At 43.8% G+C, this 21,042-nt stretch overlaps 1 protein-coding gene across 1 annotated transcript in view; it reads left to right on the top strand.

Moving 5' to 3' along the window:
* The window catches only part of fer1l6 (fer-1 like family member 6), a 132,140-nt gene that overhangs the window by 35,903 nt on the left and 75,195 nt on the right, over positions 1 to 21,042 (top strand). Inside the window, 7 exon segments of the mRNA XM_055633476.1 lie at positions 1,061 to 1,238; positions 5,321 to 5,441; positions 6,693 to 6,806; positions 7,839 to 7,943; positions 11,886 to 12,002; positions 14,682 to 14,834; positions 17,747 to 17,927. Of these exon segments, the coding sequence (XP_055489451.1) occupies positions 1,061 to 1,238; positions 5,321 to 5,441; positions 6,693 to 6,806; positions 7,839 to 7,943; positions 11,886 to 12,002; positions 14,682 to 14,834; positions 17,747 to 17,927 (969 nt within the window).

Genomic DNA, 21,042 nt, shown 5'->3' with positions numbered 1-21,042 from the left:
TCATAGCGAAAGGATTTGAGTATAGGAGCAGGGAGGTTCTACTGCAGTTGTACAGGGTCTTGGTGAGACCCCACCTGGAGTATTACGTACAGTTTTGGTCTCCTAATCTGAGGAAGGACATTCTTGCCATAGAGGGAGTACAGAGAAGGTTCACCAGACTGATTCCTGGGATGTCAGGACTTTCATATGAAGAAAGATTGGATAGACTCGGCTTGTACTCGCTAGAATTTAGAAGACTGAGGGGGGATCTTATAGAAACATAGAAACATAGAAACATAGAAATTAGGTGCAGGAGTAGGCCATTCGGCCCTTCGAGCCTGCACCGCCATTTAATATGATCATGGCTGATCATCCAACTCAGTATCCCGTACCTGCCTTTATAGAAACGTAGAAAATTCTTAAGGGGTTGGACAGGCTAGATGCAGGAAGATTGTTCCCGATGTTGGGGAAGTCCAGAACAAGGGGTCCCAGTTTAAGGATAAAAGGGAAATCTTTTAGGACTGAGATAAGAAAAACATTTTTCACACAGGGAGTGGTGAATCTCTGGAATTCTCTGCCACAGAATGTAGTTGAGGCCAGTTCATTGGCTATATTTAAGAGGGAGTTAGATGTGGCCCTTGTGGCTAAAGGGATCAGGGGGTATGGAGAGAAGGCAGGTACAGGATACCGAGTTGGATGATCAGCCATGATCATATTGAATGGCGGTGCAGGCTCGAAGGGCCGAATGGCCTACTCCTGCACCTAATTTCTATGTTTCTATGTTTATATAATAACCATATAACCATATACCAATTACAGCACGGAAACAGGCCATCTCGACCCTTCTAGTCCGTGCCGAACACGTATTCTCCCCTAGTCCCATCTACCTGCACTCAGACCATAACCCTCCATTCCTTTCTCGTCCATATAACTATCCAAGTTACTACATAAGAACGATCTTTGAAGAAAGGAGCTGAAGAACAAATGGAGAAAGGTTTAGGACAAATAAATATGTGAAAACTATAGTGACCAGTGAGCCAGAAGGAGAACAGGAAGTTAAATGTTGCTTATTGTCTGACAGGGAATTACGGAAATGTTATGGCGAGAGCTATTACAACTGCATCAAACAAAAAGCGAGCACCAGATACACATGAGGAAGAAGCGACATCTTTGCTGCAAGCCACTGGGTCAGATCAAACCCTTGAGTCTGACAATCCTGCTACCAAACCTGTGAAGCCGCTTCTAACCGAGGGCAATAGGTAACCGTAAATATTCTACTGTACTAACACTAAAAAAAATGTTACTTGGGATGTATTTCATTCTAATTCAAATTACGTAATTGCTTACTTTTGTGGTGAATGTCTGATTGATGAAACATTAATCGCACCACTACATAGGTTGCATCTTTCCAGTGCTTTACATAAGAGGCATTTGGGGTTACCATCTAAATAGATCATTGTGGTCCAACACTGTGAAGATGGTTCTCCCAACTTCAAAATTGAAAGCTCTGTTCATGGCAGTCCTATTTTGCTGGCATTGTATTCAAATTTCTTATTGCTGACACTAGATGGAGCTACACAAAAATGCTGGAGAAACTCAGCGGGTGCAGCGGCATCTATGGAGCGAAGGAAATCTATGGAGCGAAGGAACTAGGCAACGTTTCGGGCCGAAACCCAAGAACGCAGCGGGTGCAGCAGCAGCTATGGAGCGAAGGAAATCTATGGAGCGAAGGAAATAGGCAACGTTGCCTATTTCCTTCGCTCCATAGATGCTGCTGCACCCGCTGAGTTTCTCCAGCATTTTTGTGTACCTTCGATTTTCCAGCATTTGCAGTTCCTTCTTAAACACTAGATGGAGCCAGATGGACAAGGGAGAAAATTCCATCCTGAGTTCTCCTTCTCAGCTAAAGGCTGTTTGTTACAACACTGCTTACCCAGCGAGTGTGCTCACCATGGCTGGTCCATTGATGGCTGCAGAGAATTCCTTCTAACACGGAACATCAACCTCCCTTTGTCTGAACATATGACAATGATGAACAGAGAAAGACAGGGTGATCCATGGAGTCATGTTGTAAACTAACAGAGCTGTCTGAAATTCCTGGCAGAAGATGAACAGCCAGGGAGACGATTCCTATGATGATTCAGGGGAAAGAATTTGGGAAGTCTCTTCTCCAAAAAATTCAGAATGATATCAGAAACCACTATTATCACAAAATACCTCCTTGAAAGTCCACCAATCCATACTGTAATATCATGGTTTGCATAATGGATCTGGAGAAACAAACTCAAATACTTTTGATGTCTTCCACATTTTTTGATGTTCAGTTCATACACAACTCTGCTCATTGTATCCAATATTCCCTCATCCAATTCACCCATCACCTTAAATTTGCTGATTAATATTGCCTATTGGTCATCCGGTGCCCAGAATTAAATTACGCATCCTGTGGTGAACTCTCTTCATCAATTGCCTCTGTCTGCACCCTCACTTTCTCTGCATCTGACCTCATCCCTGTATACTCCACTGTCTCCTCCTCGCACCTATCCCATCATGACCAAGCACTCGTGTTCTGATATTCCCTTCCAGTGCACTGTATTCTTTCTTAAATCTCATCCCTTTAACTTAGTTGGTCCTCCTCATCAAGTAAAGTCAATTTTATTTCTATAGCACATTTAAAACCAACTCTCGTTGGCCAAAGTGCTTTACATTGGTGCAGATACTACCGTGCTACATACAGTGGTACATACATTTTGTTGTCTCTGTAATGCATTTCGTTGTCTCTGTACTGTACACTGACAATGACAATTAAAATTGAATCTGAATCTGACATCAACAATACATTCATAAATACAGAGGACCTCAAGAAAGGCTTGTGAGAAGAAATAAGTTTTAAGTCTAGACTTAAAAGAGTTGAAGGAGGGCGCAGTTCTGATGGGAAGAGGACTGCAACCACAAAAACACGGTTGCCCCTGAGCTTATGCCTAGACAGCGGGATGATCAATAACCCCAAGTCGGCCAACCTGAGGGGCCTGGAGGTGGTGTGGTGGGTTAGCAGATTTTTGATGTAGGTGGGGGCAAGCCCATTAAGGGCTTTGTATACGTAAAGGAGCAGCTTGAAATTGATTTGTTACTTGGTATCCATCCAATACTTGTCATCCAACTCACCGTCAACACCGCTGTGTTGTGCCTTTAGATTTTTTGTCCAGACTAACAACATTTATAAAAGGCCTTTAAAAAGATCCTAACATGCTTCATAGAGGGATCTGGGAATAACCGTGCATAGTTCCTTGAAGGTGGAATCTCATATAGATAGGGTCGTAAAGAAAGCTTTTGGTGTGCTAGCCTTTATAAATCAGAGCATTGAGTATAGAAGCTGGGATGTAATGTTAAAATTGTACAAGGCATTGGTGAGGCCAAATCTGGAGTATGGTGTACAATTTTGGTCGCCCATTTTTAGGAAGGATGTTGTCAACATAAAAAGAGAGAGTACAGAGGAGATTTACTAGAATGTTGCCTGGGTTTCAACAACTATATAGCAATGTTACAGAGAAAGATTGAAAAAATTAGGTCTGCAATTTATTCTCTGGAGCGCAGAAGGTTAAGGGGGGACTTGATAGAGGTCTTTAAAATGATGAGAGGGATAGACAGATTTTGATGTGGACATTAGCATTTTCCCTTTGAGAATAGGGAAGATTCAAACAAGAGGACATGACTTCAGAATTAAGGGACTGAAGTTTAGGGGTAACATGAGGGGGAACTTCTTTACTCAGAGAGTGGTAGCGGTGTGGAATGAGCTTCCAGTGGAAGTGGTGGAGGCAGGTTCGTTGGTATTTCAAACTTTAAAAATAAATTGGATCTATCCATATGGATGAGAAGGGAATGGAGGGTTATGGTATGAGTGCAGGCAGGTCACAAATATTCACAGTAAAAAAATTTTGTGTCGGCACGGACTTGTAGGGCCGAGATGGCCTTTAGTTTCCGTGCTGTAATTGTTATATCGGGTTATAGTGGGTTATGTATAAGTGTTTTATTTTATTTATTGCGCTGGATTTAATTCTTTATTTCGAACAGAAAAAAAGAATAAAAACACAAGTGTGAAACAGCATACAAAAAACAAAACTAGAATATTTATAAAGTGTCATAAACAATATCTATAAATAAATGAAATCGTATGTGTCCGAAAAGGAGCAGGAAGAAGCTAAAGCTTATTAATTCCCACCCCTTATTCAACTGCTTATACAAATTTAGCAGATAGGTGTATACCATATGTACACCAGCAGCTATATGTACACCAAATTACTTACATTTATACACTAATCAAATGTTTACAAAGCCTTACAAAAAAGAGAGAAAAAAAGGAAAAAGGAAAGAAAAAAGAAAAAAGCCTCATATACTATACAGTATCTTAGTCGTATATACAACCCATCACCCTATGTAAGGCTTGGTTGCGCTAGCTGTAAACATTTAAAAAGAGCCATTAAACTAGAATTTAAAGTTGTTTCAAGAAGGGATTGTTCCATATCTTATCTTGAGCCCTCCAGGCTTTTCCCCTCCCTAAAAACCTTTGGCTGTTATATGCAGATTCAGATTCAGATTCAGATTCAGATTCAAGTTTTATTGTCATTGTGCAGTGTACAGTACAGAGACAACGAAATGCAGTTAGCATCTCCCTAGAAGAGCGACATAGAATATGAGCAATAAATAATATATTTACGTGCATACAGTCATGGTAGTGCAATTATTATTTTATTTAAAAAAAAAATTCCTGGTGGAAGTCACCGAGGTACAGTGTTGAGTAATGTAACAGCCGCAGGGAAGAAGCTGTTCCTGGACCTGCTGGTCCGGCAACGGAGAGACCTGTATTTGGCCTCCCGGATGGTAGGAGGGTAAACAGACTGTGGTTGGGGTGAGAGCAGTCCTTGGCGATGCTGAGCGCCCTTCGCAGCCAACGCTTGCTTTGGACAGACTCAATGGAGGGGAGTGAGGAACCGGTGATGCATTGTGCAATTTTCACCACCCTCTGCAGTGCTTTCCGGTCGGAGACAGAGCAGTTGCCATACCATACTGTGATACAGTTGGTAAGGATGCTCTCGATGGTGCAGCGGTAGAAGTTCACCAGAATCTGAGGAGACAGATGGACCTTCTTCAGTCTCCTCAGGAAGAAGAGACGCTGGTGAGCCTTCTTGACCAAAGTTGAGGTATTGTGGGTCCAAGAGAGGTCCTCGGAGATGTTGACCCTCAGGAACCTGAAGCTGGAAACACGTTCCACTTCCGTCCCATTATCATGATAACAGTAATAAATGGATGACTATTCTGACTGAATCTGTTCCTTTGTCTGCAGGAATTACTACTACTTGCCATTTCATAGCAGGAAACCATGCGTCTTCGTCAAGAGTTGCTGGGAGGACCAGATTTTTCGATTGTATATTTCCAACTTCCTGGACAAAATCGCTGACAGGCTTGTTCGTGTTTTATTTCATAACTATGTACATTGGAGCTGCCAGCTCACTCCTCCCCTTTCACAGTTTAAAGCCATTGTCGGTGTCCTCTCCCAGGCAAAAGTTCTCAATATTGATAATTTATTTACACATGGTCTGCTCTATTGGAAAGATAACAGACTCCCAAAACATCCTATTGGCATTATTATCTTCTTGTCCAGTTGAAAAAGGGCATTGAGAGCACCTCCTTTAACTTCCAGACTGCTGTTGTTAATGAGCACATCCACACACCCATAAGATTCAAGGATTTCCTTGGTTTTCTCGATAATCCCTGCTTTTGCCATGGGAAGAGATTACCAGACAGAGGAAAAGATTAAAGGATGTTCTCAAAACGTCCTTCAGTAAAGGGCCTGTCCCACGAGCATGCGACTGCATGCGGCAAGCGCGACCAAACCGGAAGCGGGGGCTGCGCGGAGGTCGAGTGATCTCGTACGAGTTGACATGAATTTCGAGTGAAGTCCGTGGGAAGTTCGCACGTGATGTATGGCATCAAGACGCTGTGTACGATGTCTAGACGCTGCGTACGGCGTTGAGACGGTGCATACGCCCGTCGAGGGGATGCGTATGGTCTCAATGCGGCTTCGGGCCGGCAGGCCGTTGCCGCGCAGAATTTTTGGCCAGTGTCAGTTTTTCGGAGCCCCGCGTGATGTCGGGACCAGCTCCGCACAACTCCATATGGCTCTGGCGATCGAAGTGGGGACCGGCCCCGCGAGGCCGTACGCCTCAAGCGACCACGTTAGGTTGCGCTTGCCGCATGCAGTCACATGCTCGTGGGACAGGCCCTTAATTCTGCTGAATTGTGGTATTCCACAACTCGTGCCCATCAAAGTAGAGAAAGATTTGAGTCCTTGCATTACTACACAATATACCAGCAAAGAAGCATTCTACCCCACAAGTTACGCATCTGCCTATTCCATCAGGCATCTCCCTCCATCTCTGGTGGTGTCCATGCGACTCACAGTGACCTCAAAGGTCACTCCGGAACCCACAGGACTAGAATGAAAGTGTCAGCCAGTACAGAATCAGTTAAAAACAGCATCAATACTTGTACCATTAAATAGATTCCCTAAGCGAGTTGCACACTTGGTCATGCAAGATTGAGTGCCCTGGAAGGTAACAAAACTGTGTATAATGGGCTTAACATTGCAGAACGTTTGCAGGAGCCTTGCAGGAACTTTGCAGGAACTTTACTCATTGCCTCAACTTTATACTTAGGAAGAAGGGTTGGAGGAGATCAAAGAATGCATGAAGGTTTCTGATTCCCGAATGGAGAAGAAGACGAAAGATGTTCTGAATGATTTTATATTCCGATGCAGGTAAAAATGGTCCTGACATGTTAAACATTCCAGTGTATCATTTATGCTTGCAGGTAAAATATTTCTCAGTCACATCACAGTCTTTCTATTCTTGTTCTTTGCTTCCCTTGTATGTTTCTTGTGTTAAGCTGAGCATTTTCACCTCATCTTCAAAATATAATCATCAATAGTGAAGATAAAAGAGTTGTAAATGCCTACCACAACATGACCTGTTATTTACAGTATATTCACTGTATCAGGTATAAAATTATAAAACCATGGTATAGTGGATTCCTGATATCCCGCATATTATTTGATTTCCAGATTTTCCCAGCTTTCCTCACTAACTCCACCCATCTACAACCCCCACACTATCTGTATTCATCTATCATTTGCCAGGCTTTTCCCCGTCCTCACCTTTTCCAGCTTTCCCCCATTGTAACTCCATTAGTCGGAAAAAGTGTCCCAACACGAGACTGTCCTGTCGTCTGTCCATTTCCTCCATAGATGCTGACTGACCTGCTGAGTTCCTCCAGCACTTTGTTTTTGCTCAAGATTTCAGCATCTGCAGTCCCTTCTGTCTCCATAATGCAAGTGATTGAGAAGGCAGCTGGCTTGCCTTGTCCGCAGTGGATCATCAGTCAATATCACCCAGTAGGGGAATCTGTTGCGGTTCAGATCACATGCCCAGCTGTTTTTGTCAGCATCTTACAATGACAAATAAATTGAATCTTGAATCTTGAATCTCATTAAAGCAGCGCCCTAATGAGTAAACAGGTATAAAAACAGTGAACAAGAGTCTAACCTTGAGGCAGACTGCAGGTACATTCAGGCAGCCAAACTAGTTAGTCGAATGGGTGGATTGATCCTCTGGCATTGATAAATATTTAAATAGGAAATTGAGTTCATTGATAAAGGATGGAGCAATGGAATTAAATGGCTAACGTTGTCAATACATGTGTAATTGTTCCAATGGACTCTTCTCGATGAAATTGTTACTTTGTAATTCAAAGTCAAATATAAAAACTCACCTTTATGATGGTCAAATGTTCACCGATTTTTCTTACTAATTGACCTGTGCCTTAGAGATTTTGCCGGCTTTGGACAGATGGATGGACTTCACCAGACAGTGCTTGATAAGAAACGAGTCACCATGAGCCGGCTGGAACTGGTAAGATACACCAGTACATGGTACATGGACAGGACAGGTTTGGAGGGATATGGACCAAAGGCGGGCAGGTGGGACTAGTTAGTGTAGCTGGGACATGTTGGCCGGTGTGAGCAAGTTGGGCCGAAGGGCCTGTTTCCACACTGTATCACCCTGATTCAATGATATTGGGAGAATGCAATTGGCATAAAAGCTGGAATTTCCTCATCACTTGAAGTCTGGAGAAATACATTGAGATCTCTTATTGGAGTCTCCATTGCATTCCCCCCCCCCCCCCCCCCCCCCCCCCCCCCCCCCCCCACCCTCCCCAGCCCCCACCCTCTGGGGATACGGTGGGAGGGGTTTGGGGCGAACCTCTGCCAATGTTTCAAGGCTGTCATAAGAAGCTACAGATGCTGGAATCAAGCGAAATACACTATTTCGACTGGGACCCCAGTCTGGAGAAGAATTCCAACCCAAAACACCACCTCTCCATTCCCTCCATTGTTGCCATAGAGGGAGTGCAGAGACGGTTCACCAGACTGATTCCTGGGATGTCAGGACTGTCTTATGAAGAAAGACTGGATAGACTTGGTTTATACTCTCTAGAATTTAGAAGATTGAGAGGGGATCTTATAGAAACTTACAAAATTCTTAAGGGGTTGGACAGGCTAGATGCAGGAAGATTGTTCCCGATGTTAGGGAAGTCCAGGACAAAGGGTCACAGCTTAAGGATAAAGGGGAAATCCTTTAAAACCGAGATGAGAAGAACTTTTTTCACGCAGAGAGTGGTGAATCTCTGGAACTCTCTGCCACAGAGGGTAGTTGAGGCCAGTTCATTGGCTATATTTAAGAGGGAGTTAGATGTGGCCCTTGTGGCTAAGGGGATCAGGGGGTATGGAGAGAAGGCAGGTACGGGAAACTGAGTTGGATGATCAGCCATGATCATATTGAATGGCGGTGCAGGCTCGAAGGGCCGAATGGCCTACTCTTGCACCTAATTTCTATGTTTCTATGTTTCTATGTGCTGCCTGACTCGCTGTGTTACTTCAGCACTTTGTGTTATGTTCAATGTTCAAGGCACAACTTCATAATATGATGCCCATTTTAACTATTATCTAGAGGCAACTGCAGCTCTGTCAGTTTCTCAATGATTTTAGTGTTGTATCTCATTATAAGTAGAAGTAACAAAGCCCGCAAATTTCTTTATTCTGTTGAAGGTAAAGTATTTAATAATGGATTAAGGAATTTTATACACATACACTAATTGTTCAAATGATCGTGTTGCATACAGTAATTTCCTGGTGGATGTCAATTCTTAGTGAAAGTAAAGTAGACCTGAAGATATCCACCCATCAAACCAGTTTTAAATTTCAATTCTCAATAAGAAGTGCAAATACCTACCACAAATAAGACATCAAAAATAAATATATGAAGGCTTTCCGAATGTTATCAGTATGACAACCTATCATCTCTGACTCACTGTGCAAGTATAAAAAATAACTCTACCTCCAGATAGAGTAGAACATAATACTACAGTTCAATGTAAACTGTTACATTCTTCAAATGGTTTTTTTCTGTACCCATCCACATTCTTTGGCATTTAACAATCAAGGCTTCGATCATGGTCTTCGATTTAGATTCAACTCCAGGGAAAGTAAAGGGCCTGTCCCACCAACATGCAACTGCATGCGGCGAGCGTGACCTAACGTGGTCGCTTGAGCCGTACGGCCTAGCGGGGCCGGTCCCACTTCGATCGCCGGAGCCGTATGGAGTTGTGCGGAGCTGGTCCCGACATCGCGCGGGGCTCCGAAAAACTGACACTGTCCAAAGATTCCGCGCGGCAACGGCCTGCCGGCCCGCAGCCACATTGAAGCCGTACGCTCCGCCTCGTACGGGCGTACGCAGCGTCTCAATGCCGTTCGCAGCATCTTGACACCGTACACCTAGCGCGTGGCATTGTGTGATGATGTCACCACCTGGCGTGCCATAACCTACCACATGATGACATAATCGCCCGACGCCGTGCGACGTCCAAATTCAGTCGGCCCGCCTCCTGCCCAGCTGATTGATGAGTATGATGTCGGGACCAGCCCCGAACAACTCCAGACGGCTCCGCGGTTGGAAGTGGCCATACGCCTCAAGCCACCACGTTTGGTCGCGCTAGACGCATGCAGTCGCATGCTGGTGGGACAGGCCCTTTACATTTTGCACCATGTGTAATTGATAAAGGCTAGCTACTAACTACTTGGTGAGTTGTTATTAGGTAGCTGGTACATATCACCAGCGTGGAGTATCATTGAGGCAAGTGAATGCTTAGGCAGGAACATCCAACTCTGCTTCCAATCCTCCCCCTCTTGCCCGTGACAAGCTTGGGAAATGAGCAGTAGGAATGGACTTCATGGTGTTCACTCAATGTCAATGGTAATCAGATGAAGCTTCAAACAACTTTACATGGTCCACGGGCCACCAAGCCCATCGACTTGCCCCTCCTCTTGGTCTTTGAGGATCAGAGACATCTAAGGGACAGAAGTTTAGGTGTAACATGAGGGGGAACTTCTTTACTCACAGAGTGGTAGCTGTGTGGAATGAGCTTCCAGTGGAAGTGGTGGAGGCAGGTTCGATTTTATTATTAAAAAATAAATTGGATAGTTATATAGATGGGAAAGGAATGGAGGGTTATGGTCTGAGTGCAGGTAGATGGGACTAGGGGAGAATAAGTGTTCGGTACGGACTAGAAGGGCTGAGATGGCCTGTTTCCGTGCTGTAATTGTTATATGGTTATATGGTGGCTAACCATGGACTTTTTCCACCAGGGGACAATGTTTATGAGGAATTCAGAGTAGACTGCTGGAACTTGGTTGTTCCAGAAATGTTACAGACGGAGGAAAGAGGAGACTCACTCAGACTCACTCAAGCCAGACTCACTCAGTCCCAGAGGTCTTTGGGTGAAGTCTGGTCCGTATTGCTGAGCTACGGAAGATTGAAAAATTACATTTATGTTCCTCTCGCTAGATTGTTGGTATGAGTTCAGCTGTGCACAACTTTGTCTTTGAGTCAAATGACATGGAAAGAAGCCCTTTGGCCCATTGAGTTAGTGCTAACCATCAAATATACATTTACACTGAACCCATTTTGTTCTCCCCTCACTCCCATCAACTCTCCCCACACTCTACCACTCCCCCACATCCTAAAGGTGATTTGCAGTGGTTAATATAACCTACCACCTCACACTTCTTCGGGATGTGGGAGGAATCCGGAGCACATGGAGGATCACAGGGAGAATACAAGTTCAAGTTCAAGTTCATTGTCATGTGTCCCTGATAGGACAATGAAATTCTTGCTTTGCTTCAGCACAACAGAACATAGTAGGCATTTACTACAAAACATATGAATAAATAAACTGATAAAGTGCAAAATTACAGATAATGGGTTGTTAATGTTCAGTTTTGTCCGAGTCGGGTTTAATAGCCTGATGGCTGTGGGGAAGTAACTATTCCTGAACCTGGTTGTTGCAGTCTTCAGGCTCCTGTACCTTCTACCTGAAGGTAGCAGGGAGATAGATGAGTGTGTGGCCAGGATGGTGTGGGTCTTTGATGATACTGCCAGCCTTTTTGAGGCAGCGACTGCGATAAATCCCCTCGATGGAAGGAAGGTCAGAGCCGGTGATGGACTGGGCAGTGTTTACTACTTTTTGTAGTCTCTTCCTCTCCAGGGCGCTCAAGTTGCCGAACCAAGCCACGATGCAACCGGTCAGCATGCTCTCTACTGTGCACCTGTAGAAGGTCCACATAGGCAGCACCGGAGGTCAGGTTTGAATCTGGTCACTGCAGGAGTTGTATGTGGAAGCTTTCGTGCCGGCTTGTCTTTCAATATCATCTCTGGATAGAAAATGGAAAAGCAAAATTAAAAATGTATTTGTATTTTTGTTGTTATCACCTAATTCTTCATCTGAATTAATTCCAGGAGTTAATGTCCCATGAAGCCAAGAACATTGTTCAGGGAAAGAAGAAATTGTCTGTGAATGAACAGCTACGGGCAATCCAGAGCTGCATACAAAGACTGCGATTCCTTGTGGATGAGGTATAGTGAAGAATAGAAAAATGTTCTCTTGCTCAGGAACCGGATATCAAAGCATCATATCATGCAATTCACTATCAACAAAAAACAAAATATAATGGAAAATCAAAGACTAGCTATGACAGACATAGGTTTTCGATTTTCCTTCAGGTTTCTTCATATGTCTTTTGTTTGTGGCCTTTGGACTCATGAAGAAACAAGTCTTAATTTGTGAAGCCTTTTCCCTCTTTCCCTATCTTAACGTGAACCTTTTTCCCTTTCCTTGTATCTATGCCTCTAGTACAGGGGTCGGCAATCTACGGCCCTCGGGCCGAATGCGGTCCATAACCCGAAATCATCCGGCCCGCAGGCAGATTTTTTCCCTCGTAGTCATCCGGCCCGCCGAGCGCCAAGCGCCGAGCGCAGTCAAGCGCTGAGTTCTAGCTGTACCGCTTCCTGCGCAAGGCCGCTGGCACAGCCGCGCACCTTCTGTGAGCACGTTTACGAAAAAACTGCAGATGCTGGAGAAATCGAAGGTAGACAAAAATGCTGGAGAAACTCAGTGGGTCAGTATTTCTCCAGCATTTTGTCGACCTTCTGTGAACACGTGATTTGATGCCTGCCATCGGGGCGGGATGGTGGCGGGATCCATGTGTACGCGGGATAGATGTGGCCCGCCATCCGCTCACAAACATACGTCCCGGCCCCTATGCAGAACAAGGTTGCCGACCGCTGGTCTAATATTTGACATTTCCACCCTGGGGAAAAAAGGTACTGACTGTCTACCCTATCTATGCCTCTTATCATTTTATAAACTCTTCCATCAGGTTTCCGCTCAGCCTCCAATGCTTCAGAAAAATAAACAATCCGATATATCCGAGTCTCTTCTTTTAGCCTAAATCTAATCCAGGCAGCATCATGGTAGACCTCTTCTGCACCCCCTCCAAAGCTGTAATCAGTCCCGTAATGGGGTGATCAAAAATTCACATATATTTCCAGAAGTAACCTAATTAAAGCTGCAACATGTCTTCCTGACTCTTGTACTCAACGCCCTGAACAATGATGGCAAGCATACTTTACACATTTTTGTAATCACCTATACACTTTCTTTACCACATATACACCTTCTTTACTACCAATACACCTTCTTGACCACAGATAACATCAGAGAAAACATAAATCTACCTGACACCTCGATCATTGGTTATTAACCAAAGCCAGATTGGTTGATTGGTGCAATGCAAAAGCAGGCCATTTTGGTGTGCTAGCTCTTTGATAGATTTATCCCAATTAGCCCCTTAAGGGCCTGTCCCACTGCGGGGACCTAATTTGCGAGTGTAGAAGAGTTTAGGAGAGTATGAAAAAGTGTCATGGTCGTGTTGTATAGTCAAAGTAGAACACCTCCTTCGACCTTCCTCAACTATGTAGAGAACCTCCTACGAATATGTTGAAGACCAGCTTCGACTAGCTTCAGGAAAATTGGACACCGAATAGTGGCGAGTGAAGACGACCACCTTCGATTAACTTCGACTATACTAACACTATCTACGACTACCTTCGACTACCCTCGATTACCTTTGATTGCCTTCGATTATCTCCAAACAACATGCCAACCTACTATGACCTACTTCGACTAAACCTACGAGTAAAAAAATATCGATTTTTATCAATGGCGACCTTTCTTTACTCATGGACAATTTTCAGCATGCAAAAAAAACCTGCCTTGACCAAACTGAGGCCTCGAGTACGCGGGGACTTATCTCGAGCATGAAGGAGAGTTACAAAGACCTCCTAGAACCTCGTGTCGACCATGCTGTGATTATGAGTCGAGGGCAAACTCTTCTAAACTCACAAATTATGACCCCGCAGTGGGACAGGCCCTTTACACACCCTCTCCCCGTAGTTCTGTATTTTTTTTCCTCTTTTAGTATTTACTCAAGAGAATAGTTTATTTTCTCCCAAAGTCTGACAGTTATACACATGAAGTTATTTTTACACTTAAAGGATCTAAGTTTGATAAATTAAACACTCCTAGACTAGACTAGTCTGAAGAAGGGTTTTGGCCCGAAACGTTGCCTATTTCCTTCTCTCCATAGATGCTGCTGCACCCGCTGAGTTTCTCCAGCTTTTTTGTGTAACTCCTAGACTATTGCAGTCTAACACATAATCATGATCACTGCTGATGACATAACAAATCAAAACTTGACTGCAGTACAATTACATCACTTCAACTCTTTGGCATTTTCATTAGAGGGCTGATAACACACAATGGCCGAGACAATCATTATATTGAGGAATGCAGCTTGAAAATGTTATCTTTGTACTGAGAGACCAGGGATTTGCACTGAAACCATCAGGTATAGCTCTAAGCTATGCCAACTCCCATTAATAATAAGGAACCTTTCTGGTTGTTTGAATTGGGACTTCAGTCCTTGTAAGTTGTGTCGACATCAATGCTGGGGGCCATTGAGGTATCCATAGCAACACGCTCTACTCTTCTCTCTGACTCAGTGAGTATGCAGTCCAAAAATAGCCAATGGGAAGGAAATTATTGAGCTATAAATAGATCGAAATACAAAACACAAACTTGTATTAATATGCATTTGCAGCACCATAGATACTGAGAAAATCACAGCAGGAACATTTAAAAATTGGGCCAGGTTTTTAAGTATCTTTTTAACATATTTTAAAAAATATTTTCAGCCACAGCATACAATTCCGGACGTGTTCATTTGGATGCACAGCAGTAACAAGAGAATCGCATATGCACGGATTCCGGCTCGAGATATCCTGTTCTCCGAGAAAACAAATGAGAAAGGAAAGGACTGTGGAAAAATCAAGACATTCTTTCTGAAAGTATATAATTTTATTTTGTTCTCACATGTCTCAAATATTGGAATTATAGGAGGTTCATTTTACTCCTTGTCAGTTGCACATAACTTTTATTTCAGTTCTTTCTAATGTGGACACAGCAAGGTTTTGCGCATGGGAAATCTAGTCTCACATATCTGACTGGATATTTTGAGGAGGTTACTAAGGCAATTTTTCATGATAAGGTGGTAATTGTGATATATACGGACTTTAGCAAGACTTTTGGCAAGGTCCCTCATGATGGACTGATCAGGGAGATGGGGCACCCGGGATCCAAGGTGTTATGACAAACTGTATCCAAGATTGGCTTGGTGATAGGCAGGCACGGAACTTGCTATCAAAACATGGAGGGGATCGGGGGACAGGGGACACACATTTTTTTGGCGGCACTCACACACACACACACACACACACATGCGCGAGGCTTCGGAGGCTCAATCCAGCGCTAAATGCAGCTCAACTCTGCCTATCTCGACGGGTTAACCTACAAGCCCTGACTAGACTGACGGGATTCCAGCGCTGCTTCTCCGCGCTGACCATATTTCCCGTAAGCCCAGGCAGGTTAACCTGGCGGGACAGGCAGATTTAAGCTGGGTTTAGCGCTGCTTCTCTGCGCTGGCTGTGGGCCTGGGGATACAGCTTCCACCTGATTCCCGACCTCTCTGGCCACCCGTGGGGGGGGGGCACTCGGGTGGGGACGGGACAGCGCCGGAGAGCCGGCCGGGATCGATCCTGCCTGCGGATGAGGCGCAGGTCTGTGCCACGTCTCCCTTCTCCAATCACCGCACTCTATCCTCAGTCCCACCCCCACTCCTCCCTCCTCCAATCATCACGCTGAATCATCATGTCCCGCGCCCATTGCCTGCTGACCAACGTCTCTCTCGTCCAATCGGCGCCCTCGATCAGCAGACCCACCCCCACTGTCTCGCGGAAAGCGGAGATTTTAATATCCGGATGACAAAAACTTGGGTGGGGATGTCCCCCACCTCTCAATACATGGGGGGGACGTGGGCCCCCTGGGTTTTCCGCCCCTGGTGATAGGTGACAGACAGTGATGGTGGAGAGTGGCTTTCCTGACTAAAAGTCTGTATCCCGTGATGCACCACAAGGCTTGGTCTTGAGATGTCTGTGGTCTGATAAGTAAGTTTGCTGATGACATGACGATTGGTGGAGTTGTAGAGAGTGAGGATTGATGTCCAAGGATGAAGAGGGACATAGAACAGGTGGAAGGTTGGGAAGAATAGTAGCAGGTGAAATTAAATCTAGCCAAGTGTGTGAGGGAATGTAGTTTAGGTCATCTAATTCTGTCGGGCTATATCCAATAAATGGCTGGGACCTTAGAAGCATGATGTACAGAAGGATTTGTAGCTCCCTGAAAATGCAGTTGGGTCCTGAAGGTAATAGGTAGGGGTATTGATTATAATAATTGAAAATAGACACAGAACGCTGGAGTAACTCAGCGGGACAGACAGCATCTCTGGATAGAAGGAATGGGTGATGTTTCGGGTCAAGACCCAACATCAGATTGATGTTAGAGGAGAAGGAGGTACATAGAGGGAGTTTAAGAGGGAGTTAGATGTGGCCCTTGTGGCTAAAGGGATCAGAGGGTATGGAGAGAAGGCAGGTACCGGATACTGAGTTGGATGATCAGCCATGATCATATTGAATGGCGGTGCAGGCTCGAAGGGCCGAATGGCCTACTCCTGCACCTAATTTCTATGTTTCTATGTTTCTATAGATAAGAAAATGTAAGGTGTGAAAAAGGGAATAAGATCACGGACAATGTAGAATAGATCATTGTTGGCTGGGAGAAGATAAAAACAAAGCAAACAGAGATAAAATGTAGTCAGAGACAGCAAGACAGGTTGGATGGAGAGAGAGGGAAAGTAAGGGTTACTTGAAGTTAGAGATGTCAATGTTCATACCGCTTCCTCCACATGTTCCTTCCTACACATTATAATAGGGAAGTTATATTGCAGCAGTACCAGATATCGTTTGGGCCATCATTGAAATATTGTGTGCAGTTCTAGTCCCCACACTAGAGAAAGAAAGTGATAGTGCTAGAAAAAGTGCAAAGAGGCTCAAGGAGCTTTCATTTTTAGGTTAGATTGGATAGGTTAGGCTTGTTCTCAAATGAGCATATGAGGCTGAGGGATGAACTGATAGTGGTTTGTAAAATTATTAACGGTAAGTAGTCTCAGTACTTTCCCAATCATAGAGGAGTCTAAAACTAGAGAACGCAGGTTTAAGGTGAAAGGAGAAATATTTAAAGGAAATCCAAAGGGCATGTCTTTCACAGAGAGGGAGTGGGTGTGTGGCACAAGCTGCCAGAAGAGATCTACTAGGTGGTTAAACAGCATTTGGACAGGTACATGGATAGGAATGGAATAAATTTCTCCTCTGTATTTTATGAAAAATAATTTTCAGCCAAGATCCCTATGGTATCTTAGAGCAGATTTACTTATGTGCTTTATATTGCAAGCTGCATTGTATCCCAGATCCATATCCATTAGGAATTCCAATGGAAAATCACAATGAAAATAAGACAACAAGTTGCCATAGTCCTGGGACAAGATTAAATGTGGACCGTGCATGTTAGGATTGTTCACAAATGAGCATAGGAGGCTGAGGGATGAACTGATAGTAGTCTATAAAATTATTAATGGTAAGTAATCTCAGTACTTTCCCAAGCATGGAGGAGTCTAAAACTAGATAACACAGGTTTAAGGTGAAAGGATATTAAAATTTGGATTTCCTTTAATATTTAAAGGAAATCCAAATTACCCAACCCTGAGGGCATTGATTATCTGTGGTTTGCCTGGTCTGATTGATTGTATTTAGAAATAATAACAACAGCTGTCAAAGTAATTAAAAAAACATTAATTTTTTTTAAAAAGTTGCCAGGCAAACATGTTACGGGCTGGACTGTACAAGCAAAAGTGGATTTTTACCTTTGGTTGGGTTTGATGAGACACGTGGATGCTATGTTGGCAAACTTACCCAATGGATTTGAAGCAGAAATTCCAGCACCAAGCACTGGCCATCAGCTTTCCCCACCCTTTAGCATACTTTATAAAGGTGAGTGTGATGCTGATCTGTGCTGTTACAGGTCATTCCATTTTCTTATCTCTATTATACGAAGTTGTGATTAGAATATAGGTATGATAAGTGTGGACTACGCCAATGATTCCTTCTTCCAGCCTGTGTGTGCCGTGCTTCCCATATTCCACACGGAAGTGCAGACATTCTGGGCGTGGAACGAAGCATTAATGCCCGTCCTCCGGTTTAACTACCGGCTATGCAGCTTTTGTTTGCATGCTAAATATTTGTCCTGATGAAGAGCAAGCATTAAAATAATTTGAATATTATTTTATGGGGAAATGATTATGTGTGGAAACATTTCACAGTGTTTCCTGCCTCATAGCCCTCTGGTGGATGTTGCTTTAGGAAGTTCGGCATGATCAGTCATGATCATATTGAATGGCGGTGCAGGCTCGAAGGGCTGAATGGCCTACTCCTGCACCTAATTTCTATGTTTCTATGTTTCTATGCATGGGAAGGGGGCGGGTGGGGGACATTGACGCTGGAGATGTTGGCCTTAGACCTGGAGTGCAGCCCTCCTGATGGCTGTATTCACGCCGGGATCCTGGCTTTGGATTTGCAATAAACACGATTAGTGCAGGCCTGGATCGATGGCTGCGGTTTTCTGGCCACAAGCAGAAATCTGAATGGTTAGGAGGTCCTTGCCAAACCTTGAGTACCGACTGGTTTTCACCCCAAAGGTTTATGCAAGGGTCAGGCTTGTGCTCAACATGCACCATGCAATTTGCACGACTTGAACCAATAATTGGGCAAGGCCTGGTTTGATGGAACACATTCTGTATGGTCGGTTGCATTTAGAATTAGTCTGAAGAGAGTGGAGAGAATATTAATTCTAGTTGCCTCAACCCTGGGACACACAGCAGTGAAACCTTTAAGCCAAACCTAATCAAATAATGATGATGACAGTAAGTTCAATGGCTTTCTTTTTCATTGAAATCTACATGCTTGCAAACTTGAATGACATATCTTGAACAAACACTATTGCATTGAAATGGTCTTTCTGCAGAATGGAGCCCAGGCATTTGGTTCTGTCACTAATGCTAAGTGTCAGTGCTAGTGATGTTACTGGAGAAAATCTTAAGGGGCAGGATTATGTAGGGCACTTTGAAAGGGCAAAGACTGATCACGGATAATCAACAAGGCTTTCTGTGGGAGGAACTCTTGATTCATTAATTTGATTGTCTTTTGAGGGAGTAACAAAGAATGTTGATGAACGCTGGGTTTGGGATGTTGTCTATGTGGACTTTAAGACATTTGACAAGGTCCCATTTGATCGATTTGTCCAGAAGGTTAAGGCAGATGGGATCCAAAGTAAACTGGCTATTTTGATCTACAAATTGGTTGGTGATAGGAAGCAGAGGATAGCAGTGGAAGGAAGCTTGTTCTGATTGAAAGCCTATGTCCAGTGGTTTGTCCCAGGGATTGGTGTTAGGATATTTGTTGTTTGTGATATATACTAATCTTGGATGTGTGTGCAGGAGATACGATTGGTGGGTTTGTGGATGACACAAACATTGGTGAAAAGTGAATACGGTTGCCATCAGCAGGTGAAAGATCAGACGGAAAATTGGGCAGAACATTGGCAGATTGAATTTAATCCTGACAATTGCAAGGTGAAGAATTTGGGGAAATCAAATAGGTGTAGCGTAAATGATATGTCACTTTGGAGTGTTGGTAACAGAGGAGTCCAAGTCCAGAGTTCAGGCCAGTAAAATGTTGAAGAAGGCACATGGCATGCTTGACTTCTTAGCTCAGATCTTAGAATATGAAAGCTAGCATGTTATGTTACAACTATACAAAAGTCTGGTTTGGTCACATTTGAAACATGTGGGGATTTCTGGTCACCACACTATAAGAAGTGGTGACCTGATGGAAGTACATATGATTATAAGAGACATAGATAGGGTAGATAGTCAAACAAAAAATCCCATGCTATAGGCATCAAAAACAAAAAAAAAGGCATAGGTTTAAGGTGAGAGAAAAGAGTTTTAAGGGGGTTCAAAGTTTTTTTACACAGATTGTGATATCAGGTAAATGCTGCCAGAGGAGGTGGTGGAATCAAATATTGTACTGCGTTTAAGAGACATCTGGAACCACAATTAAGTAGGCAAGGCATAGATGGATATGTGGCTGAACAGTTCAACAGTGGCTGAATGGGAGATGCCAGAGAGTAATGGTGGATGGCTGTTTGTCAGGTTGGAGGCCAGTGACTAGTGGGGTGCCACAGGGATCTGTGTTGGGTCCACTGTTGTTTGTCATGTACATCAATGATCTGGATGATGGTGTGGTAAATTGGATTAGTAAGTATGCAGATGATACTAAGATAGGTGGGGTTGTGGATAATGAAGTAGATTTTCAAAGTCTACAGAGAGATTTATGCCAGTTGGAAGAGTGGGCTGAAAGATGGCAGATGGAGTTTAATGCTGATAAGTGTGAGGTGCTACATCTTGGCAGGACAAATCAAAATAGGACGTACATGGTAAATGGCAGGGAATTGAAGAATGCAGTTGAACAGAGGGATCTGGGAATAACTGTGCACAGTTCCCTGAAGGTGGAATCTCATGTAGATAGGGTGGTAAAGAAAGATTTTGGTGTGTGCTGGCCTTTATAAATCAGAGCATTGAGTATAGAAGTTGGGATGTAATGTTAAAATTGTACAAGGCATTGGTGAGGCCAATTCTGGAGTATGGTGTACAATTTTGGTCGCCTAATTATAGGAAGGATGTCAACTAAATAGAGAGAGTACAGAGGAGATTTACTAGAATGTCGCCTGGGTTTCAGCAACTAAGTTACGGAGAAAGGTTGAACAAGTTAGGTCTTTATTCTTTGGAGCGCAGAAGGTTAAGGGGGGACTTGATAGAGGTCTTTAAAATGATGAGAGGGATAGACAGAGTTGACGTGGATAAGCTTTTCCCACTGAGAGTAGGGAAGATTCAAACAAGAGGACATGACTTGAGAATTAAGGGACAGAAGTTTAGGGGTAACATGAGGGGGGAACTTCCTTACTCAGAGAGTGGTAGCTGTGTGGAATGAGCTTCCAGTGAAGGTGGTGGAGGCAGGTTCGATTTTATCATTTAAAAATAAATTGGAT

This window comes from Leucoraja erinacea, chromosome 4 (assembly GCF_028641065.1).
Source record: "Leucoraja erinacea ecotype New England chromosome 4, Leri_hhj_1, whole genome shotgun sequence".
NCBI lineage: Eukaryota > Metazoa > Chordata > Chondrichthyes > Rajiformes > Rajidae > Leucoraja > Leucoraja erinaceus.
This window is presented reverse-complemented; position numbering and strand designations above follow the sequence as displayed.